The 21,532-nt window shown below is 37.1% G+C and overlaps 1 protein-coding gene across 14 annotated transcripts in view; it reads right to left on the minus strand.

Annotated features, from left to right (window-relative positions):
• Window positions 1-21,532, minus strand: part of LOC127446741 (E3 ubiquitin-protein ligase MYCBP2) — a 155,032-nt gene that overhangs the window by 113,996 nt on the left and 19,504 nt on the right. For 13 of the 14 annotated variants that reach the window (XM_051707889.1, XM_051707894.1, XM_051707895.1 and 10 more), the window contains exons 3-9: window positions 16,586-16,801; window positions 8,775-8,928; window positions 8,040-8,236; window positions 6,200-6,442; window positions 5,385-5,456; window positions 5,061-5,157; window positions 3,214-3,287 (exon numbers count right to left, since the gene is read on the minus strand). In XM_051707889.1, coding sequence (XP_051563849.1) covers window positions 3,214-3,287; window positions 5,061-5,157; window positions 5,385-5,456; window positions 6,200-6,442; window positions 8,040-8,236; window positions 8,775-8,928; window positions 16,586-16,801 — 1,053 coding nt within the window. The other variant, XM_051707903.1, reaches the window with a different exon arrangement.

Consider the following 21,532-nt stretch of genomic DNA (forward strand, 5'->3'; position numbering starts at 1 on the left):
CTACAAAACTAATTTCAAACATTTAAGCATACACCTTCAGATCAAAAGATTTTTAAGATCATGAGAAACATTTCAGGCAAGTGACCCCAAACTTTTGAACAGTAGTGTACTAATAACTACTAATAATCGGCTAATAATTATTAGTATTGTGACTTAATGCCCATTTACGCCACAACTAGGCTAAGTTGTAACATACGTATATCTGTTGCAACCAGCCCCTGATGTTTATTTAGCTATTTGTTTTATTTTTATTTATTCTTTATTTTCTCAGTGTTCATTTCTAGAATTTGCTGACAATGTATAATAATAATGTCAAATGTTTTTTGATAAAAATATTTGTTTAAGAAAGCAGTCTTGTATGGGATGTATGAATATTACATCCCCCTCCCACTCACGATCAGGCAGAATGCTCACATCCAGTGGTGCAGCCCCTCCTCTGCCTACACGCCTATTATACACACACACACACACACACACACACACACACACACACACACACACACACACAGAGCAGGGCTGAAAGTGGCTGAGACAAAAGAGATCAGGTGCCACTGGCAGCCACAATCACAGCACTCAAAAAAAGATGCTGATCATGTTTTTATGACAAGCGGAGAAATTATGAATCTGTTATCTTCTGCCGGACGTCTGACGAACAACGCAGCTGGTGGAAAACAGGCTGATCATGCTAGAGTAAACAAATTAGACATCTTTTTGCATTTTTGCATTGTTATCCACATTCTATTTCTCTCTCGTTGCCTTCTGAATGCACAAGTCTGCCCTGACTGGCTACCTCAGTTGCCTAGCAACAAGGTAAATTGACAAAATCAGCCAACAAACAGCTGCAAATAACGGTTTTCTTGTAAATTTGCATTTCCCATAAGATGAAAAATCAAGAATTTTACAAAAATGTCTTGCCCTGGAACCATTAGCAGCCACGATAAGAAGAGAAGATGATTTTCCAGGGGTGGTGGTGGGAGATATGGTGGGAGATATTGCTTTACGCAGATGATATTTTATTATTCGTCTCTGACCCCATTAGATCTATGCCTTGCCTTGGGATACAAAGTCAATTGGTCTAAATTCGAAGCTTTGTCTCTGACAGCGTACTGCCCAGTAACGGCTTTTCAGCCGGGCGCCTTCCAGTGGCCCAAACATGGAATTAAGTATTTTATTTCCAGAAAATCTGTCTGATTTAGTTAGTGTTAATTTTGACCCTTTAATAAAAAGGTTTGAGCGATGTTGGCAGGTGGGCTTCATTACATTTATTTATGATTGGGAAGGTTAATGTTATTAAAATGAATTGTATTCCAAAATTCAACTACCTGCTACAATCGCTCCCTGTAGATGTCCCCCTCTCTTATTTCAAGCAATTTGATAGCATAGCGAAGTCCTTCATTTGGAATGCTAAACGTCCCAGATTATATTTCAATGTTACATAGGCCGACTGACAAAGGTGGGCTAGGCCTACCCAAGATTTTGTTTTATCATTATGCATTCAGTCTCAGACATTGGGCCCATTGGTCACTTCCACCTGAAAGAGCCCCTCCCTGGTTTTGTATTGAACAGGAAGTTCTTGCCCATATTTCGCCATTACAAAGCCTTTCTATCAAACTAATCGGAGAAATTAAGTTACACCCCATTATCTCGCATTTGCACGCGGTATGGACAAAGGTGTCCAGTGTGTTTAATTCGTACATTTATTTAAATGTTGCCTCGAGCATATGGCTGAACCCAAAATTATGTATTAATAAGTCCCCTTTCTGCTGGTCAGAGTGGATTGTGAGGGGGGTTAATACACTCGGTGACCTATATGAGAGTGGAGTGTTGAGATCTTTTGAGAATTTGGTTCATCATTTTGGGATTCCCAGATTTATAGGTATTTACAGCTGCGCCACCTGCTCTGTATTGTTTTTGGGAGTGGCACACACACCCCTAAAGTGGCAGATACTTTGGGAGAGGTGATTACTGCTTTTGGAAAAGGTCATGAGGCATCAGTGTATTACTCCTTGCTAATTCAGAGTCTGGGGGATGGAGCTTCGGCTTCTCTCAAGAGATTATGGGAGCATCTAGAGATGCAAGGGTTCGCCTTATGCAATTCAAGATTTTACATCGATTTTATTGGAACCCCTCTAGATTATATAGGCTGGCGATCACAATCAGAAGTTGGAGACACAACACATGTCTTTTGGGGGTGTGTTAAGATCCAAGATTTTTGGTTGAAGGTTCAGAGTTATTTGTGTGACGTTTTGGGCACTCAAATTGTACTTTGCCCCAGATGTTGTATTTTGGGCGATGGGGGATAAATATATATAAAATTGGGACCTGACTAGTATTATGATAGGCAGAAAAATTATTTTAAGGGGTTGGATGTCAGACGGAGCGCCATCATTTCCGGAGTGGTGTGTGGAGATGGGGAGGGTGGCAGCTTTTGAGGAGGTGGCAGGTAGAAGGCTGGGGTTTGGGCACTTGTTTATTAGAAAGTGGGGTAGATATTAGGCAGTTTTGGGGGACTCTCGGGGAAGGGATAGGGAGAGAGAAGTTTAGTTTAATTATATATATTTATTATATATTTAATTATTATTATTTATTTATTTATTTATTTTGTTTGTGTATTATTTTATGTGATCACAGGGGTTTTCGTTGTGGGTTAGGGTGGAGTTGGTGTTTGGGGAGGGATATTAGTGGGGGTTAAAAGTTAAATGTTGATTCGGTGTGTATGTGTTGTGTTTTTCTCTGTTGTGTTTTTTATTTGAATCTATAAAAATGTTAATACAAAAAGATTTTTTTACAAAAAAAAAACAATCCTTCCAAATCCTTGTAAACTGCCTCGCTGTCTACTGCCTAGGGCTCAAGGGCCATTCACACTAAAAACAGGAACTACGTATAATAGGAAGTACCATAACTATGCTGCCAGCCTTTTGGAACAATTTTAGGTGAGGAGTATGCCTATAATACTGTCTATGGAAGAAGTTCATTAGGTTTTGGAACAGAGCAACTTTGTCTGTCTGAAAAGGCTTTGGTTAGCTGTGTTAGGGGCCACATAAAAAACAACTAGATGCAGAGCTTCAAATGGGATTTACACAGGTGTCTCAAGCTTCAACTTGACACTTGACACAACAAATATGTCCGTCTAATGCACATTTTCACAAAAAAACAATCCTGATGCAAAAAACTTGAAAAGCGCAGGCAATGGCAATGACTAAAACAACTTACATCTTTGCAGGCTGCAATCTGGTTGATATAATCTCCATCAGTAAATACGATGTTCTGCCCATCTGCTTGAAGACCTGAGAAAGAAAGAGGAACAGAGAGAGACTTGTATGCATGTTTTTTTTCCAATAAAATGCTCTCTAGAATGACAATGTAATACCACCTGCCTCTGACTAGCAATAGCAAGAAGAAAATCATGATTCATGCCTGTGACAAACTATTGGCCAATTACAAAAAAAAGGACAGGCCTCATGCAAACTTCACGTTTCAAGAGAATTTGTCAGCACAGGAAAGAAAACACTGCTGGTCAAGCGATTTCACCAGGTCTTTAAAACTAACACATAATAAACAGTATAATAAACTTATAATAATAACTTCTATCAGTTATTTGCCCTGCTCTTTGCGATCAGTTGCACATAAGGTGTATTTGAACTAGTGGTGGGGATTTTGATTCATACCAGTGACGAGTCTTTTGAATTCATTCACCAAAATGATTTGTTCATTGATTCGTTCATTGAACATTTCTCAAAATTACGCCTTTGTGCAAGTAGTTAGCGATAAATGGCCGTTTTTTAAATTTTGAGGGAGCAATTGCATTGAACCAGCGACCATCATTCACAATGGAATCTTTATTCAAATCTTCATTCAAAAGAGACTTTAGCACTGCAGAGTGTTTAAGCATCATAAGCGTTTCACCAAAAATGACAACAAAGAATATCTATCATATTGTGAACTGCTGCTGAGCACAACATTTTATCAATTTATTAAGCTATACAAAAAAGACAACAATAACAGCTAAGACATAATTATGAGTTTCAATAACTAACATTTGTCATTGTAATGTGTGGACATCAGTCATTTTTATACATAATTCATCCGGCCCCTTTTCTTGTTGAACCAGATTGCCAAACTGAACAAACGACTTGCCTTCTCTTATTCAGCCAGTCAGCAGATCCTCGTTCATGAACAAGATGATGGATTCATTTATTTTGTTTGCGAACAGGTGTATTAGTACATTCAGTTCGCTCACGAACGAGATGTCGCCTCTCGTTCAATGACCAACTAGTTCAGTAAAGGGTGTTTTAGTTCAGTGGGTCAAAACAATGATATGCTCCTTCACAGCCAGCACTCCAATCCTACTGGCTCACACTATAGTCAGTCTTTAAAAGCAGGACAAAGAAACACAAATGGAATTTGCATGTCTACAAATGGATGAAGACACTTTAAAAATACAGTTTAACCACCATAACAAAGCAAGTCTTATTTTTCCTATATTTTGTCGAGTGCTGGGCTTCACTTTTACCAAGACATATTTTACACTGCACCAAAGCACATTCCATTCATCTTTTTAACTGTATGTCTTTAGTCATTTTTACACATACATCAATTGGGCATTATGCTTTGCGCATACCTATAAACTTGTCTTGGGTTATTTCATCCCTTTCTCTCCTCGTTGAACACAATTGACATACATGCCGAACTGAATGAACGACATGCCTCCGCTTGTTCAGTCAGTCAGCAAGACTGAGTGGTTCATTCATTTAGTTCATAAATGAGTATACCTGTACATTCAGTTCGTCCATAAACGAGACTTCTCATCTCATTCAGACTCAAACAACCCACTTGATGGTTTCAGTGAAGGGGTATATTTGTTTATCGGGTGAAACCAATGATATGCTCTTTCACAGTGCGCATTGAATGCTATTGGATCATGATATAGTCAGTCTTTAAGGCAAGAAAAGTCACCAAAGCAGTCGTTAGTAAACGAGAAATATGAGTCAGTGTAAGGAGGCGAAAGAGAACAATTCATTCACATAAAAGTTTTGTTCAAAAAGATCACTAGTTTGTACCAGGCATTGTGATGGTGCCCTCCTGCTCCAGGGTCTCTGGGTTGATCTTAATGGCCGCCAAGCTGTCTCTGTTCATGTCTCGATATAGCAAACAACCCTGTAAAGCAAATCGCAATTTCAAATGTTCATTAAACAGGCTTATGAAAGAATTACATTTGTCAAAGGTTGATAACATTATAAATAAAGCATATATATTATAAAAATACAACCAATCATTATAAAGATTGAAGAACACAAACCTGTATCAACTACTATTGATTGAGTATGATGACGTAACATATGAATCACAGGAGTTACCACCTCATAAAAAAAAGATGCCAATACCTGAGCGAATCCCAGCCATGGCCTTTTCTCCTTACGGTTCCTGATACGTGATGTGGAGTTGTACACATGGCCCTGCAATCGATAACCTTTTATAAGCTTACACACCAACACCATGACAAACAACCTGCTGCATCAGCAATACAATACAGCCATACAAATAAATGAAATTGTCCCGAAACCACAGGAAAGAACGTCACATTTTCTTGCGCATAGTAGCATCCATAAATCTGAAACCACTAAAGAAATTTTTTTTTCTTTTTTTTTTTTTTTTTACATTTTTACATTCGATACAAAATGTTCATTACAAACTATTTAAGCATAACAATTTGAGTTTAAAGTTGAATTGAAAAATGTACATAAATTACAGAATTGCTAAGTATTTGGTATGTCCCCTTTGTTGCTTTAATAAAAGCATGCATGTGAGCTTGCATAGATGCCACAAGCAAAACCTGATGATCAATGTTAGTCCAGCATGATTTGGCAATGTTACAAAGAGCATCTTGCGTGCTTAAAATAAATTCAATTGAATCTGACCTTTTGTACAAAGTTAACATCTATTTGAGAAGTGACCTAAAATTAGTGCTGAATCTTAATTGTGATTATGAATCATATCAGATCATATAATGTTTCTTAACTTCAATTTTTTTTTATTCCTAAAACTTTCTTCTTATTTCCAGGCTTAAAATATGATTTTATAATCCAGAATTTCCAAAGTAGTCCCTGTATAATAATACAAAATTTAAAAAACACTTACAGAAGTCTTTCTGTTAACACAGGGGAGTATTGGAGAGCAGATAAATAAAAGACTCCCTCACCCTGACGGTCCCGCTGTACCCTGAGCCCACTTTATAAAGGCCATCTTTGCAGAGCAGGTAGAGGAATGATCCATCGGTTTGCAGAAGACAGTGTTCATCTTCATCGATGTTCACCTCCTTCAGAACCCATTTGTTCATGAGTGCGGCTCGCTTGATGCCATTCCCGAACCAGTCCTGGATCTGGATCTTTCCCACCAGCACTGCCTGTACACTCCTCTGGAGAGCGTTCAGGATTGTTGGAACCTTTTGGTCGCACAAAAACAGGAGTCAGGTCAAAGGACTGTGTAGTTAACATGAGACCACCTCATCTAACCCTATTAACTCCTTCAATTCACTTGTGTCTAAATCAAAAAGTTCTCAGAGCGACTGCTTCCCCTCACGTAGGAACTGTCCCATCCTTTAAAACAAGGATAGGGAATCAAGGACCATTTTCCATTCCTAAAATACTGGAACCAGAGATTGTGATCCCCCAACTGAGAAACCCTTCCATAAACTGGAATAGATCACCGCTAAAGTTTGATAGTGCATCACAGTACAATTTTTCAAACAAAGCATTAGGCTGGGTGATAAAAGTATTCACGATATATTTTCAATGATTTTGCTCGCAAAATAAAATTAAGTACCACTGTGAAAAATTGCTGTGATTTTAATGGGGTTTTTATTTGGCAATTAAGTTCCCTACAGACTAGTTTCATGATGCTTACTTGTCTTGCGACTTGAGAATATGAGAAACTCTGTGGGGAATTTTTCAGATGTTAAAATGTTTTAGCTAAATACATGAAGGTAACTATTGCTGTCTATTACTATATATTCTTATATTGGTGCATATAAGTGCAAATAATTCAATATTATTCTTCCCTGTGTTCAAAAACAGAATGAAAAACATTCCTTAGTTATTTTTAACATTTCAGTTTAAGTTTATATTCTTTTTTTTTCCATTCTCAATCATGTCAAGTCCAAAGTGTGCACTGTAAACCGACAGATATTGACGGATTAAATATCACACTTTTACCCGAGCTATGCAAGTTACTCGTGCTCCAATTGGGTTGTAGTTACCTTGGCAACTACAAACGAAAGAGCTTCTCTGATGTCTAAATCAGTGTATAAATCTGTCAGACAGCATTAAGGAACATTTACAAAGGCAAAAATGACAGAGTTGCACATAATGCAGACGGCTGAAGACTGAAGAGTAATTGGCTGAGGGACAGTGTGCTGGCAAAGTACTGTAATTGAAGGGGTTTGACATTTTCTGGCAATTCAATTGCTGACCGCCACATGCCATTGTGGCTCCACCTAGGGCATACTGAGAGAAGAGAGATAATGTGCTGTCGTCTTGACTTTAGATAAAAACAGCTTTTAATGAGTCTAAAATCTTAAACTCATTTACCAAGTAAGTACTTCACACAAATACACACTTGAACTTTTAAAGCCGTCATATCATACTTTTGTCCCCTTGAGGTCCATTACATTGTCAGTAAAGTTTATTTTGTTAAAAAAAAAAAAACATTTTTTAAAACAAATTTTGTCATGACAATTTTCCACCCTCTCTCTGACTTTGGATTAAACTGGACGTTTTTTGCTGCTGTGCCTTTGAGACTTCTCTGTAAATGCTAGGGAAGCTCTGATTGGTAGCTGCACTTTCACACGAGCTGCGGGTTTGCTGTTGGGTCAAATATAGTTTGAACTGCCCCATTGTTCAATAACAGCCTGTATTACATTGGGACAGATATACAAAACAATGTGCCACACAAACTTTTAAGATCAAACTGACCATTTGGTGACACTAGAAATTTCACACTTCACCTTTAAAATTCACAAGTAATTCCAAAGCATGTCTAACCTGGATGGTCTGGCATGCATGGCTGCCATTGTTGGTGAGGATGGCAGATACAGCCTGGAGGGTTTTACCAGTGTCTCCCCAGGCCACCACCAGGCTGAAGAGACAGGCACAGGATAATGCTGTTAGGGTCTGACCGTTGGGGTCATTCATCCCTGTGCTCCGCACCGTCGTCTCCAGCAGAAGGTGGAAGAGAGACTCTGTGGGGTCAACAGTGGTGTCATGATTCTAATATAGTGATAATATACAGTGGCTCCAAAACGTATCTGGACACTTGAAACGTATTAATTTTATTCTCTTGTTAAGCAAAAATATCCAACCAAGCGGCATCTGACAAGCTTCACTTTTCAGAGCAATTTTTGCAGCTACTTATAATCAACCGGTCTCAAGGTGATTATTAGGGGATATAAAAAGTCAGTTCCCCTCAAGTTCACACAGATGCCCTAGCAGAGTAACCACAGGTGTGGTTCATTACATTAACTATGGATATGTTCCACTAACGTTTGACAACCAGAAAGTACACAAATGTTTTTTTCCTAAATATATAAAAAAAATATATATATAATTCGAAATCTAGCAAACTTTTAGGTGAAGTGTTGTGCATGAACAGTGTGTTTCTGCTATATTTCTTTACACTAAATGGCACTTGGTTTGATATTTTGTTATATAATGCAAAAACATTCATATATTTTTAAGTGTCTGTATATGCGAACAGGTGAAAGAAGGTGTGTATCTCACCAAGCACATCTGGAGGTTCGGTTTGAAAGCTCTCAGGCTGTTGCCCCTGTAGCATGTCCAGCAGGGCCTGAAGGCTCCGTAAGCACAGTGACGGGTGCGAGAAACGTGTCTCTTTGATGAGCTCAAATACTCCACACAGTCCAATACCAATGATCTGAGGAGCAGAGGAACATACTGTAGATATTAACATATATACAACTAGGGCTGAAACGATTAGTTGACGTTATCGTCATTAGTTGACGTTATCGACAAAAACTTTTGTTGTCGAATAGTCGTTTGATCTCATTTAATGTAACATGAGATCATATGAAACTCTAATGAACTCAGGCGTGAGAGGAGCACTTCAGCTTGCACCTGATTGAGGAGAGGGAGACGACAACTCACAGACACACTCTAAACTTTCCAAACAGCTTCAGGTGATATAGATGAGTGAGAGAATTATACAAAAATACAAAATAAGTAAATATAGAAGCACTCTCGTTGTGAAATGAAGTGGAGCCGGAGTTGCCGTTCCACTCAAGCAAAACTTGCACGTCAAGCATCTTTAAAAGAAACACTCCGGCAATACATCTTTAATGCAACCTTTATTAAAGTTCAAATAATAAGGAAGCAGGTCATATAAATAAGTATAAACTCTGAAACTGGCATTTCTCTGCGCGGTCAGTGCCGCTTCTATGAGTCACGTCAAAAGACTCGATCTAAGGAGGAGAGAGATTGAAACTGCACCCGGCTGATGCACACTCTGGGGCAGGCACGTTCGTCCCTCGTGCGCACACTCGCTGCAGCTAGATTATTACTTGATGGCTTGCAAGGTATTGAATCATAATATACAGTATGTGTCACTATGTGTTTCTTATCGTAAAGAAAATCGGCAATAGGCAGCTTTATTAAAAGGAGACAGTTTGCTTTTTGTGAGATGGATCGAAGTGAACAAAAACATGAGAGAGGTAGTCTTCGCCCCATTATACACTGCAATAAAAATATCAAATATATATTCCAAAATTTCCAATATAAATATCTAAAATTCCTTTAACACAGGTAACCTCAGGAGAAATACAGGCTGCTCTGGAAAAAGACGGTGTGGTTGTTTCAAGGAGCACAATACTTGTTGACCCCTCTTCAAACATAGTGCTTATGGTTGTGACCATAAAGCTCTATTTTGATCTCGTCACTCCAAATTACAGTGTGCCAGAAGCTGTGAGGCGTGTCAAGGTGTTGTCGGGCATATTGTAACCAGGCTTTTTTGTGGCATTGGCTTCTTTCTGGCAACTCGACCATGCAGCTCATTTTTGTTCAAGTATCGTCATATTGTGCTCCTTGAAACAACCACACTGTCTTTTTCTAGAGCATCCTGTATTTCTCCTGAGGTTACCTGTGGGTTTTTCTTTGTATCCTGAACAATTTTTCTGGCAGTTGTGGCTGAAATCTTTCTCGGTCTACCTGACCTTGGCTTGGTATCAAGAGATCCCCGAATTTTCCACTTATTAATAAGTGATTGAACAGTACTAACTGGCATTTTCAAGGCTTTGGATATCTTTTTATATCCTTTTCCATCTTTATAAAGTTCCATTACCTTGTTACGCAGGTCTTTTGACAGTTCTTTTCTGCTCCCCATGGCTCAGTATCTAGCCTGCTCAGTGCATCCACATGAGAGCTAACAAACTCATTGACTATTTATACACAGACACTAATTGCAATTTAAAAAGCCACAGGTGTGGGAAATTAACCTTTAATTGCCATTTAATCCTGTGTGTGTGTCACCTTGTGTGTCTGTAACAAGGCCAAACATTCAAGGGTATGTAAACTTTGATCAGGGCCATTTGGGTGATTTGTGTTATCATTATGATTTAAAAAGGAGCCAAACAACTATGTGATAATAAATGGCTTCATATGATCACTATCCTTAATTGCATGATCAGTCATATTTTCCAAATCAATGCCAAAATTTCACAATTTCTGCCAGGGTATGCAAACTTTTGAGCACAACTGTATGTACAAAATACACTTATATTTAAGATACATTCTCTTAAAGAAAGTCTAAATATCTTTATGTTGCTTCTCAAGTAAATGTATCTTGTTTTAAGGATTTTTAGACAATTTTAAAATTTAACTTGACCCAAAAACAAGACAAAAACACTTGATAGCAATAGGATTTTTTGCAGTGAATTTCTTTACTGAATTAAACTTAATAAAAATTATTTTTTCACTTTACTTCAGTGAAAGACATTTAGAGGTATTTTTAAAAAATGATTCTGTACTCTTTATTGTTAGCAAGCACGTTTAATTTAATTAACTCGGGGGACAAGCTGAATAGTCGGTTAAGAGCTAATGATTAATCATTGCAATAATCACCAAATATACAAATAATTGTTCTAATAATCGTTAGATTAGTCGATTATCAAAATAATCGTTAGTTGCAGCCCTACTTACAACAGTCATTTGAATCTGTTAAAGTCTACAAGGACTCGGTCAACTAATGATATTGCAATTAAGATTTGAACTGCAATATAAAATACATTTAAAATCTTGCATTTTCACTGCTTAGAGAAAGCTAATAAACAAAAAGACAAAATCACTTTGAAACAGCAGCTCTCAAACTGAAGGTGGTGTGCAAAAATGTCAAACTAGAAAGTGATGCATTTTGTCTGCAAATTAAGTCATTTAGTTGTCCAGCCATCTCTTTTGAGTCCTCTTAAAAATAACCAAATTCAGACTATTTACTATTCAGTTAACTTGACCCAAAAGTGAATTAAGTGAAGAAGAAAAAAACATTTTGGGCCAGTTAGGCCCTTTCCCACTGCAGGGTACTAAAGCCCATTTTAGGTACCTTTTCAGTACTTTTTGTCATTTTCACACCTGAGGAACTACAGTTCCTCAAAGCCATATTAGTGGACATTTTTAGCTTCTACTCCGGTGGTAGGTTCTTTTGGAGCGTATATTGACTATGGGAGGTGCTGCTGTCTGTGATTGGTCAAAAACCAATTCCCTTAACAGAAATAAAATAAAACCTACAAAATATCAAAGAGGATCACCTGTTTCACGTGTGTGTGGTTTTTTTTTCCTGGGACAACAGATATAAATAATAACATGTTTATCGAAACTGGATAATTTAACTCTATTGTACACTAAACTGCCGTGAAATCTAGTTTATATGAGGGAAGTATTGCGTGCCTGTTACTGCGTGGTTAACTTGCATCAAGACACAAGTCACTGAGTAAGTATTTCAGTACAGTAATTTATGTTGAGTCATAAAAGCCTTTACTGTAAAAGACTGTGCTGATAATAGGTTTATAGTGCATTTTCAACATGTTGTCCGCTGAGTTCAGCTTGTGCTGCGTGGTTAAAGAGCACCTCCGCTACCTCGTCTCATCTCTCACTCCGTCTCCAGCATGGAGCACGACTCACGCGCCAAAACTGTAACCTGAAGACATAGGCTGCATCCGCAAATGGGAAAATGCTGCCTTCGGGGGCTGTATAATAAAAAATTGTGCTTTTTAAACTGTTCAGAGACCAGTTTCCTTTAGAGTTCCATTCATCCAAAAACGCTATCGTTTAAACCATTAGCTGATTAGGCAGCTGCCTACGTCGGTGTTGTTGATTTTGTTGTAGTTGTTGTTTTTGAATCGCACATGCCAACAGCGTCCCAAGAAAAAAGGTTGATACTATATGACATCACTACGGGGGTTACTTTTGTGAGTGCAAATAGAAAAGAGGAAAAGTCTCCACGGGTGTGCCGTTCCTCATAAGAGTTCTCATCTAGAAAGTTACTAAAGGAAAAGTACCAGGAATGTAGGTTGGAAAGGGCCAATAATTGATTGACATTCTAAATGTATTTGAAACTGGACTCCACTTTTCATTCATCGCTATTTTTAAGAACCCATTCCAGTTAAATATTATATTATTGTTTTATAATATTAATTATTATTATTTTCATATGTTCAGCAGGGTGTGTAAAAACTACAAATTAGCAAGTGATACATTTTGTCTGTAAATTAGTCACTTTTTGCACAACCTCTATTGCCAAGGGTGATCAACTTATAAACAAATAAAGCATATGTGGAGAGACTGATTAAATTTTGCAATTCGCAATGCTTTTTGGGAGTTGATTGAGGCATAATGCATTTTTATGCCACGTTGTTCATAACAGTTGTCAGTTGAGGGCGCTATTTTGCAGCTTTTGTTTTTAACAACCGTCTCTCAATAAAGTTAATTTTGGCATCTTTGGAGTTCACTGTTTGGACCCATAACGGAGCTGTCGCATGACGTAAGCGCAATGGCGCATTCATGCAAGAAGTCGGAAGCGCGTGCTTTGTATACAACAGAGGAAAAAACGTCATGCAAGAGTTCATTTCAAACATCAATACAGCGGTGGGAAGAAGCAACGATTTAAAGTTACAAAGGTTTTAATTATCGATTTGTTTCTTACACAAACTTATCAATTTGCTTCAAAAGACATTCATTGATCGACTGGAGTCATGTGGATTACTTTTATGCTGACTAAATATGCCTTTCGGACTGTCAAACAGCCAGCAGTGTCATGGCACCCATTCACTTTCATTGTATGGACAAACAGAGCTGAAATGTGCTTATAAAAATCTTCATTTCGGTTCTGCTGAAGAAGGATGAAGAAGTCATACACATCTGGGATGGCTTAAAGGTGAGTAAATCATGAAAGAATTATCCTTTTTGGGTGAACTAATCCTTAGGTGCCCATGCACACTGTTGTTTGATATGCTGCTTTATATATGTGCCACTTGTAGCGAATGCTGTTCACACATTTACATTAGGGATATGTCTCAATATCTAAATATGTCTATCATTCTTTTGTCTGTATTCTGCTCATTTAAGCCTGTCTGGCACCTTGTTATACACCCATCTTTGCAGTAGGATCAAAGTCATCATGAAATACAATAACAGATGGTAAACAGTGCATATGATGGTCACATATAGCATGTTAGCACATTAGTGTTATGAATGCAAAATGTTAACATGACAAATTACACATTAAATCATCATTGAATGGTTAAAACAGCATATTTTACTGAGCTCATGTGAATTTTACTCATAGAATGAGGCATGCAGTCATTAATAACACATTTTAATGACATGTTAGGCCTTGTTGAAGTTTTACATGTAGTCTTGTGCATTCTCCTATTTAAATGCTCCTCTAAACGCCTACCCAAGCAGCGTGGCTGGAGTCTGAATGTTCACAAACAGTACACTGCTGCGTTGCTGTTTCAAACTTCTTTTTATCTCTGGGTGAAGAACAAAGAAGAACTTCACCATGAGTATATCAGAGCCTTTAAGTTGAAATGACTTGTGGCTTCTATGGAAGCATACAGTATACCATCACTAAATAACCTCTGAGCTACTGGTAGGTCTGTCTTGAAAAGTTGAATAGCAAGTGCAAAAAATAGGGTATTTATTTCTGGAACTTCACTTTAGTGCTCTATTCTCTCGCACCGTAAGGACATTTGGTCAAGTAATACTTATTCCACCAAAAAATATAATGAATCATGTGGCTTATTCAGTATAAAGCCACTATCACACAACAGAACAGGCCATACTTGTATCACAGTCCATTTCTCTCCATTGAGACTGGAGAAAAATCTGTCACTATAGCAACTGTGTTGAGCTGAGAAGAATTACGTGAGTGTATGTGGTTTGCTTTGACTGGAAAAGAAAAAAAACTGGGTGTGCATGCATTCATTAATATCAAGTGATTTTTAATAAGGTGTTGCTGTTTTATGTGGAACATTCAGATCACATGAGGATGTAAATAATTTTGACTATTCCTCTTATCTTTTATCTTCAAATAAAGATAAAGATCTTGCTTTTTAGTGTATCCTCAGTGTACTCATTAAAGCTGTTTAACATCTTCCATGATATTGAAGGAATCTCTGGGTAGCTTGTTTGTGGAAATGGTTTGATCATAAAATCATAAATGTAGGTATAAGTTACAGTGTTAATTAGTGCTGTCAGTCTATAAAAAATATGTAATCGCGATTAATTGCATAATTTTTTGTATGCAATCACGATTAAATTGCAAATTTGAAAGTGCTGACACTATAAAAACTTCTGCTGTCAAAATGCATTTATTTCCACCGTAGGACAGAAAACAAAATGTAACAATATAATGCTTCATTAACATTTTCCAAACAAAGCCTTCCACAGTATAAAGATAGAAATGCACTAAAATAGCATAATTTCAAGTAACATTAAATGTTTCCCAAAGTCTAAGTGGGAGTTTTACTAATTGAAAGAACTTGTCCTCACATAGGTTGCATATTCATTGCAATGGGCATTAAATCTCTTAAACTCTCATCCTCCACAATATTAATCGTCCGCTTTGCTACAGAAATTGTTAGTAGAGGATCGCTCATGAGTCGCACCAAGGAATCAATGCGTCAAGTGCTGCTTTGAACTCCACATGAAAAGCGCTTGCAGACAAAAATATCTCATTCTGCGTTCTGGTGACAGTTAAGACTTGGAGTGCTTCTGTGGTAATTAAAATGCGCCTTACATAGGCTGAAAAATACTTCCAAAACCCATCTGGGCTTGTTTTGTACAAAAAGCGTTAAGAGGTCCTTTCTCCATCATTTTATCACTGACACGGAAGTGCTGTTGTGTGTGTGTGTGTGTGTGTGTGTGTGTGTGTGTGTGTGTGTGAAGTGTGTGTCAGTGTAATGACTCTGGACTCTTTTGCTGGTTTATGCTGTAAATGCATTAATCGCGATTAAGAAAAATTAACACGTTAAACTTAAATCACATGCGTTAACGTGTTAATTCTGACAGCTCTAGTAAATAATGTAAATCAGTCCTACCCACTGATAAATGTTTAAATGTACTGTATCTAATGTGGAAAAATCGGAATAGCAAAATCACTACCACTTGACTCAACTCGACCGTTGAACTGAATATCCAGTCATTTCGCTCAGCCGTACTCACACTTCTTTCTGTCTAATGAGCATGGTATACATCCTAATGCTAGAAAAAGTGGTGGACGATATATCGATTTTACCGATTAATCGGTGCCGATAGGTACTTTTTAGAACAATCTGTTGTCGGATGAATCTATGCCGATATTTGCTTCTTTAATATTCCTCCGTGTTCTTCTTTAGCTGGTGCTGGAGGATTTTAGAGTTAGAACATCTTGGTAAAATAACAACAATAACTGACACCTCGTGGGGATTTGCAGTATCAATAATTGACTATACTGACCCATATTTTTATCCTCAATTTAATGCATATTTTGTTATCAAGTGTTCTAAACTGAAGCAAGGGCATGCAAAGAAAAATGTGCGTATACGGAAATGTGCCCCGTCATCACATACATTGTCTCCCCAACTTTATATCATGTGAATAATAACTAACCTTATTCATCATTCAAGCCTTCATCTGGTGAATATATAGGCAAAGAAAAAAAATCTTAATTTGGTGAATACTTACATATTAGAGCACTGTAACAGAGCTAAAATCATTTCAAAATAAGAGAACGTGTATTTCTGGCTTGTTTACAGTTAAAAGCCCTGCTTTTTTTTTTTTTTTTGGTTAGTAGTGAGATTTTGTTGCACAATAAAATACATCTGGCACTTTATTAATTTTTGACTCTTGTTACCTCTATGTCTGTGCCTGTTATACTACAGAAAGACAAATATTGTTTTTTTAACATTTTATAAATTGATTTCCATTTCTTCCCACCACCTTGGTTATCAATACCAGCAAAATCCACTATCGGTCAACCTCTTGCTGGAACAATAACACTAAATGCAAGACAAGAACTAATTCACACATTTGTGTCCGCCACTGACCTTGGGCAGTTTAATGGCTGGTTCGCGGTACTCCTCCTCTTCCTCGCTGTCTGAGTCTCCACTCTGCACAGAGTTGCGGGAGGCCAGGGCCAATGCAGCCTCCTTCTGCTGCCAGTCCAACACACAATGCCGTACATTACAGTAGACGTTGAATGCAGAGGGGTTGCTGTGGAGTTTGATGTCAGGCACAAGGAAGGCCCCATCCAGACTCTCCGTCTGTAAGACGTTAGAAACAGATACAGAATCAGGAGGGAAATGAGAAGAAAGATTGTAGGCCATAATGCATTTATTACAACAGGACTTAGGGGAGAAGGTTATTGATTTTATGGGAAGGTAGGTTGATATCAAACATAAATATATAAAAAACAAACCATATATAGAGCCAAGGCAATGATACACCACACCTCCATTATAACTGAGTCTGGGTAATACTAATAAAGGTAATTCATGTGAAACAAACAGCACTTCTGTAATATTAAGAGTAAAAAGGATTATTTTATTTTTTGGGATTCTACCCAAAATATTAGGGGTGGGTGGCATGATCAAATTCATATATGACGGTATAAGTAATTTTATTTCATGGTAACGGTATATATCCCAATAAAGTTATTTTTGGTGGGATTCCAACAAAAAAATGTGAAAAGGCCTTTTTTTATCCAGTGAATTCCTTTACAAAATGAAAGGATCTCACTTGATTATTGTCTCTTTTTATTTGGAACCTGTTGGATGCAATCTAGGGACGCGCACATACCATTTTTTCTTTCCCGATCTGATTCTGAACTCTCAGTACCACCCGATACTGATCCCATACTAGTGTTGTTTTTTTCTTAATCAGTTTAGAATATTTACTGCGTACCTCACAGTGTGGAACTGATTGAGGGTACTCTTTTATATGGAAAGAAACACAAACCTCTAACTACACATTATTTAATTACAAAACAGAGAAAACAAAAACAATTACCATATTTCCCGGAAATAAAGTCGCACACACTTGCTTTTGACAGCAATTTAATAATGTTATCAGTCCACTTTTCATATCGCACAGTTTTTTTTTTTTTGGGGAACCTAGTCAACTTACATTTTGTTGTAATTTAAAGGGGTCATGAACTGGAGAATCAAATTTTCCTTGACATTTTGACGTATAAGAATAATTGTACAGTAAAAACATCCTGTAAATTTCAGAACTCAAAACTTCCTCCCCAGTCTAAAAAGAGCATTTATAGTTGCCACCCTGCTGAAATGTCTCGTTTTGAAATCTGTCTGTTCGAGACATCACGACACATTGCTCATTTGTATATACACAACTCACAACGTGCGTCATTGCACCCTTGGCCCCGCCCACTGGCACGCAGTTCAAGTCAAGAGAGCAGGCCTTCCATGGCTAACTATTTCTAACATAATAACTAAGGGGACCCATCTGGACTATTTTGAATTATTTTGGATATGAACATATGAACATGAACTACACAGACTCTTTGACCATTGCCATGTATCTCATCGCTTTTAAAAGACGCGGTGTCAAGTTACAACTCTGAAAGTGAGAAGCAATTCTCTGTCATTCAGCTGCTGCCTCTTGTTGCTTTTAGCACAAACATGTCATGGACACGTTCTTTTGCCCATATGCGCTATTTTTAATTGTTGGTGTATGTAAACATAGGACGTCTTTGACCGTTTCGGTGCGTTTATGTTGATGTGCACCTCAGTGCTCCTACATTATGTGTGTGTGCATCATTTCACCGTTCTTTGGACTATGATGTGTTCATTTTTTTTTTGGCCCTATGTCAGCGTAGATTGTTTGTGAACCATCATAATACGATTCAAGCTTTGCAAAGGGGCAGTTAAAAACACTTCAAAAATTTAATTAAACCGCTTCATTACGGATGTTATGATGGCAAAAATTTACCAGCGCAGTGGTTGAGGCCAATTACCGCAGGTATACGGTGTCATACGGTGGTTGAAGGGTGGGGAAGGAGTAAGCACAAATTACATTTTAATTGTGCATCATACTTTAAAAAGTGTATCACTGAACACAAAATAAAAATTAAAACCTTTGTAAAATATCACAAAATACCCCAAATAATATATATACAAAACTTTTTGCATTGGTTTAACATTTCTGTCAGTTATTGGACTATACCACCAATTGTATAGGCCTACGTCAGAAGTAAGGATTATATTTCAGATGTCAGATTCTGTTAATATTGTGAAACTCCAATATTCAACAACTAAATATCACTAAACATCTAGACAATAATTCAATAGTTCAGTCCTACCTTTGCTGGATGCTTTTCAATTGTCAGATACTTTTAATTTTTTGCAAGTTATTATGTTTCCAGCCGCAATGAATACACGTCCAGAACACGGTGTTAATCTCATCAACGTAATTGGACACAAATCTTTGAGGTGTTATTTGGTTGCATTAACAAAGACGGGATTTTGAGGATAATTTTAACAATTTTAATTCAAACATCGTTGACGAAAATATGATGAGAAACAAACAAGACTGCAAGATATTACCAATGCATTGACAATGTTTTAGAAGAAGAAAACCTTGTTAAATAAAACCTTTTTTTATTCAAACGATCCACTCTTAGTATTGAAAGGATTTTTTTATTTAATTTTTTTTATCTATGATGCGCGTTGAGAGATGAAAGTGCCGATACCATGGTAAACTTGAGCACTTTTTTAATCAGCTATTTTCAAACACATCATATGAAATATGAGATAAACAAGCCATCAACAGCATGTATAATTTACATCTGCAATGAAACGAATCACACAATGGAGCTTGAACAGCTGAACTTGTAGAGAGAGTATTGTGAGGATTGCCCCATGCATGATCCCTGGTAAACTGAAGTGCTTTTAATCAGCTATTTTCAAATGCACCTTATAAGCATACTGTATATATATATGAGCCTAATCAGCTATATCAACAACACTAATATAATATTATAACTTAAATCTGTGAATCAATGAATTTAGCAAATACACAACAGAGCTTGAGTTCTAGATGGAGTGCATAAACGGATGCGAGTCCTTTTTTTCCATGTTGTTTGTTGAAATGATATAATGATTAAACTCTACTGTGCGCAAGTTTGTGAAGGGATTGTAACTTCAGTCGGGGATGAATGGACGTGTAGTTGTTACACCTAGTCGTGTTGTGTGTTTGGCTTGAGTTGCGTGCTAAATCCATATCTTGTGAATACGCCGTTACGATAACAATGCGCTCTGTAGCGCAAAATCAAAGAAGTCTCTAAAAAAACTGAAAATGAATATGCCCTTGTGATAAAGAACCCACAACACAGATACAAAAGGTCTAATACATCATTATACTCATTAAATGATATTATTTCAGTAAGTTATTTTACGTTTTCGTAAGATCTTTTATGTAAATTGATATGTTTACATCACGTGCATAACCGCCGGTGGCACTCTACCACTGCAGTGGGGCGGTTGTCATGGTGAAGCTCGTAGCACTGCGTTTCATTCATGAAAATTTCAAATGTCACGACTGTTTGATAGTTTATGGTGCTGAATGATAACAGTTGTGCTTGAGATGAACAGTTTAATATATTCAGATGCAATGTGTTGGATGTGCAATATGTGCAAACCCTGCAATTTTTTTTTATAATGTTCTTCTGATTGAGTTTGCTGAATTCATGATGTTAGACAATCAGACCAGTGGGCGTTTATGTTTAAGTTTTAAGGAGGCGCTTAGCCCAACCTGAGCGTTTCAGACAGAAGACCAAAAACAGGGGGAATGATCATATATTAATCTTATGGTGCAAAAAAAAACTTTTATAACATTACCATTTCACCTCAGGGAAGATAATTAAATAATTTAAAAAACAGCACTTCATGACCCTTTAATCAAAACAAATAAAAATAATAAAAACACTGATTATGGTATCGGATCGGTGCATTACTTATGCAAAACCAAATAAATCATTATTCACAACAAATACGTCAGGTATTAGTCCAAAAACAGCTTCAAATTACCTAAAACTGTTTTTACCATCATGGCTTTAAGAAAAAATTTGTCAGAAGTCAACTATTTTTTTATATATATTTCGTCTTTAAGACAATTTCCCCCAAAAATTGTATTATATTTATAATTTACAAGACATAGATTTATGCCTTATGTAATCTCATATAAGCGCTTTATAGATGTAAATTCATAAATACATCATATTATCCTCAGTCGTCCCACCATTTACACGTGTTTTTAAGCAAAGAGTTCTATGGAGCAGAGGATGGGTTTTTGGTCACCCATTTAGTCATGTTGTCAACTTTTGGGCCTTGTGCAGTGTTTTCACAACCAGGATCAAAGATTTAGGTCTAGTCACTGAGTTAAAGATTTGATTTTTGGCTGAATGTAATAAACATGAGAATCCCTGAAAGAGGAGACCTTGCTAATAAATCGGTTGTGATGTGTTAAATACAGTAGGTAGATATTAGGCCTAATCTGTGAATTACAAATGTGGATATAAACAAAATTACACAACCCAAACAAGACCAAAACTGCCTGTGATACACAAAGCACATGATGAAAATACCTGTACAGTCCAGAAATGAGAAATGTAACAGGTGTGTTATGAGAATAATATGAAATAGACAGATTTAAATGTCATCTTCAAGCTGAACAACTCTTCTTATAATAATAGCCAAAGTGATTTTGCTCCTTTTCATAACAAACACCATTATCATGTTGAATTAATGTTTACGCTTTGAAATATTACCTAATTGGATAACCGGGGTTTAACAGTTTATTACGTTTCATTCAGCGCTTCATCTCTAAAAGCGAATTAATGAGAGAAAATTAGCTTTTTATACTGTGGGAACAAAACTAGCGCTCAGTCCATTTAAGAAGAGAGATGATGAGAGAGATGCACGGAGGTAGATGGATTTGCAATCCAACAAAAAGAAACCATTGATTTCTTGTGTTCC

This window comes from Myxocyprinus asiaticus, chromosome 10 (genome assembly GCF_019703515.2).
Source record: "Myxocyprinus asiaticus isolate MX2 ecotype Aquarium Trade chromosome 10, UBuf_Myxa_2, whole genome shotgun sequence".
NCBI lineage: Eukaryota > Metazoa > Chordata > Actinopteri > Cypriniformes > Catostomidae > Myxocyprinus > Myxocyprinus asiaticus.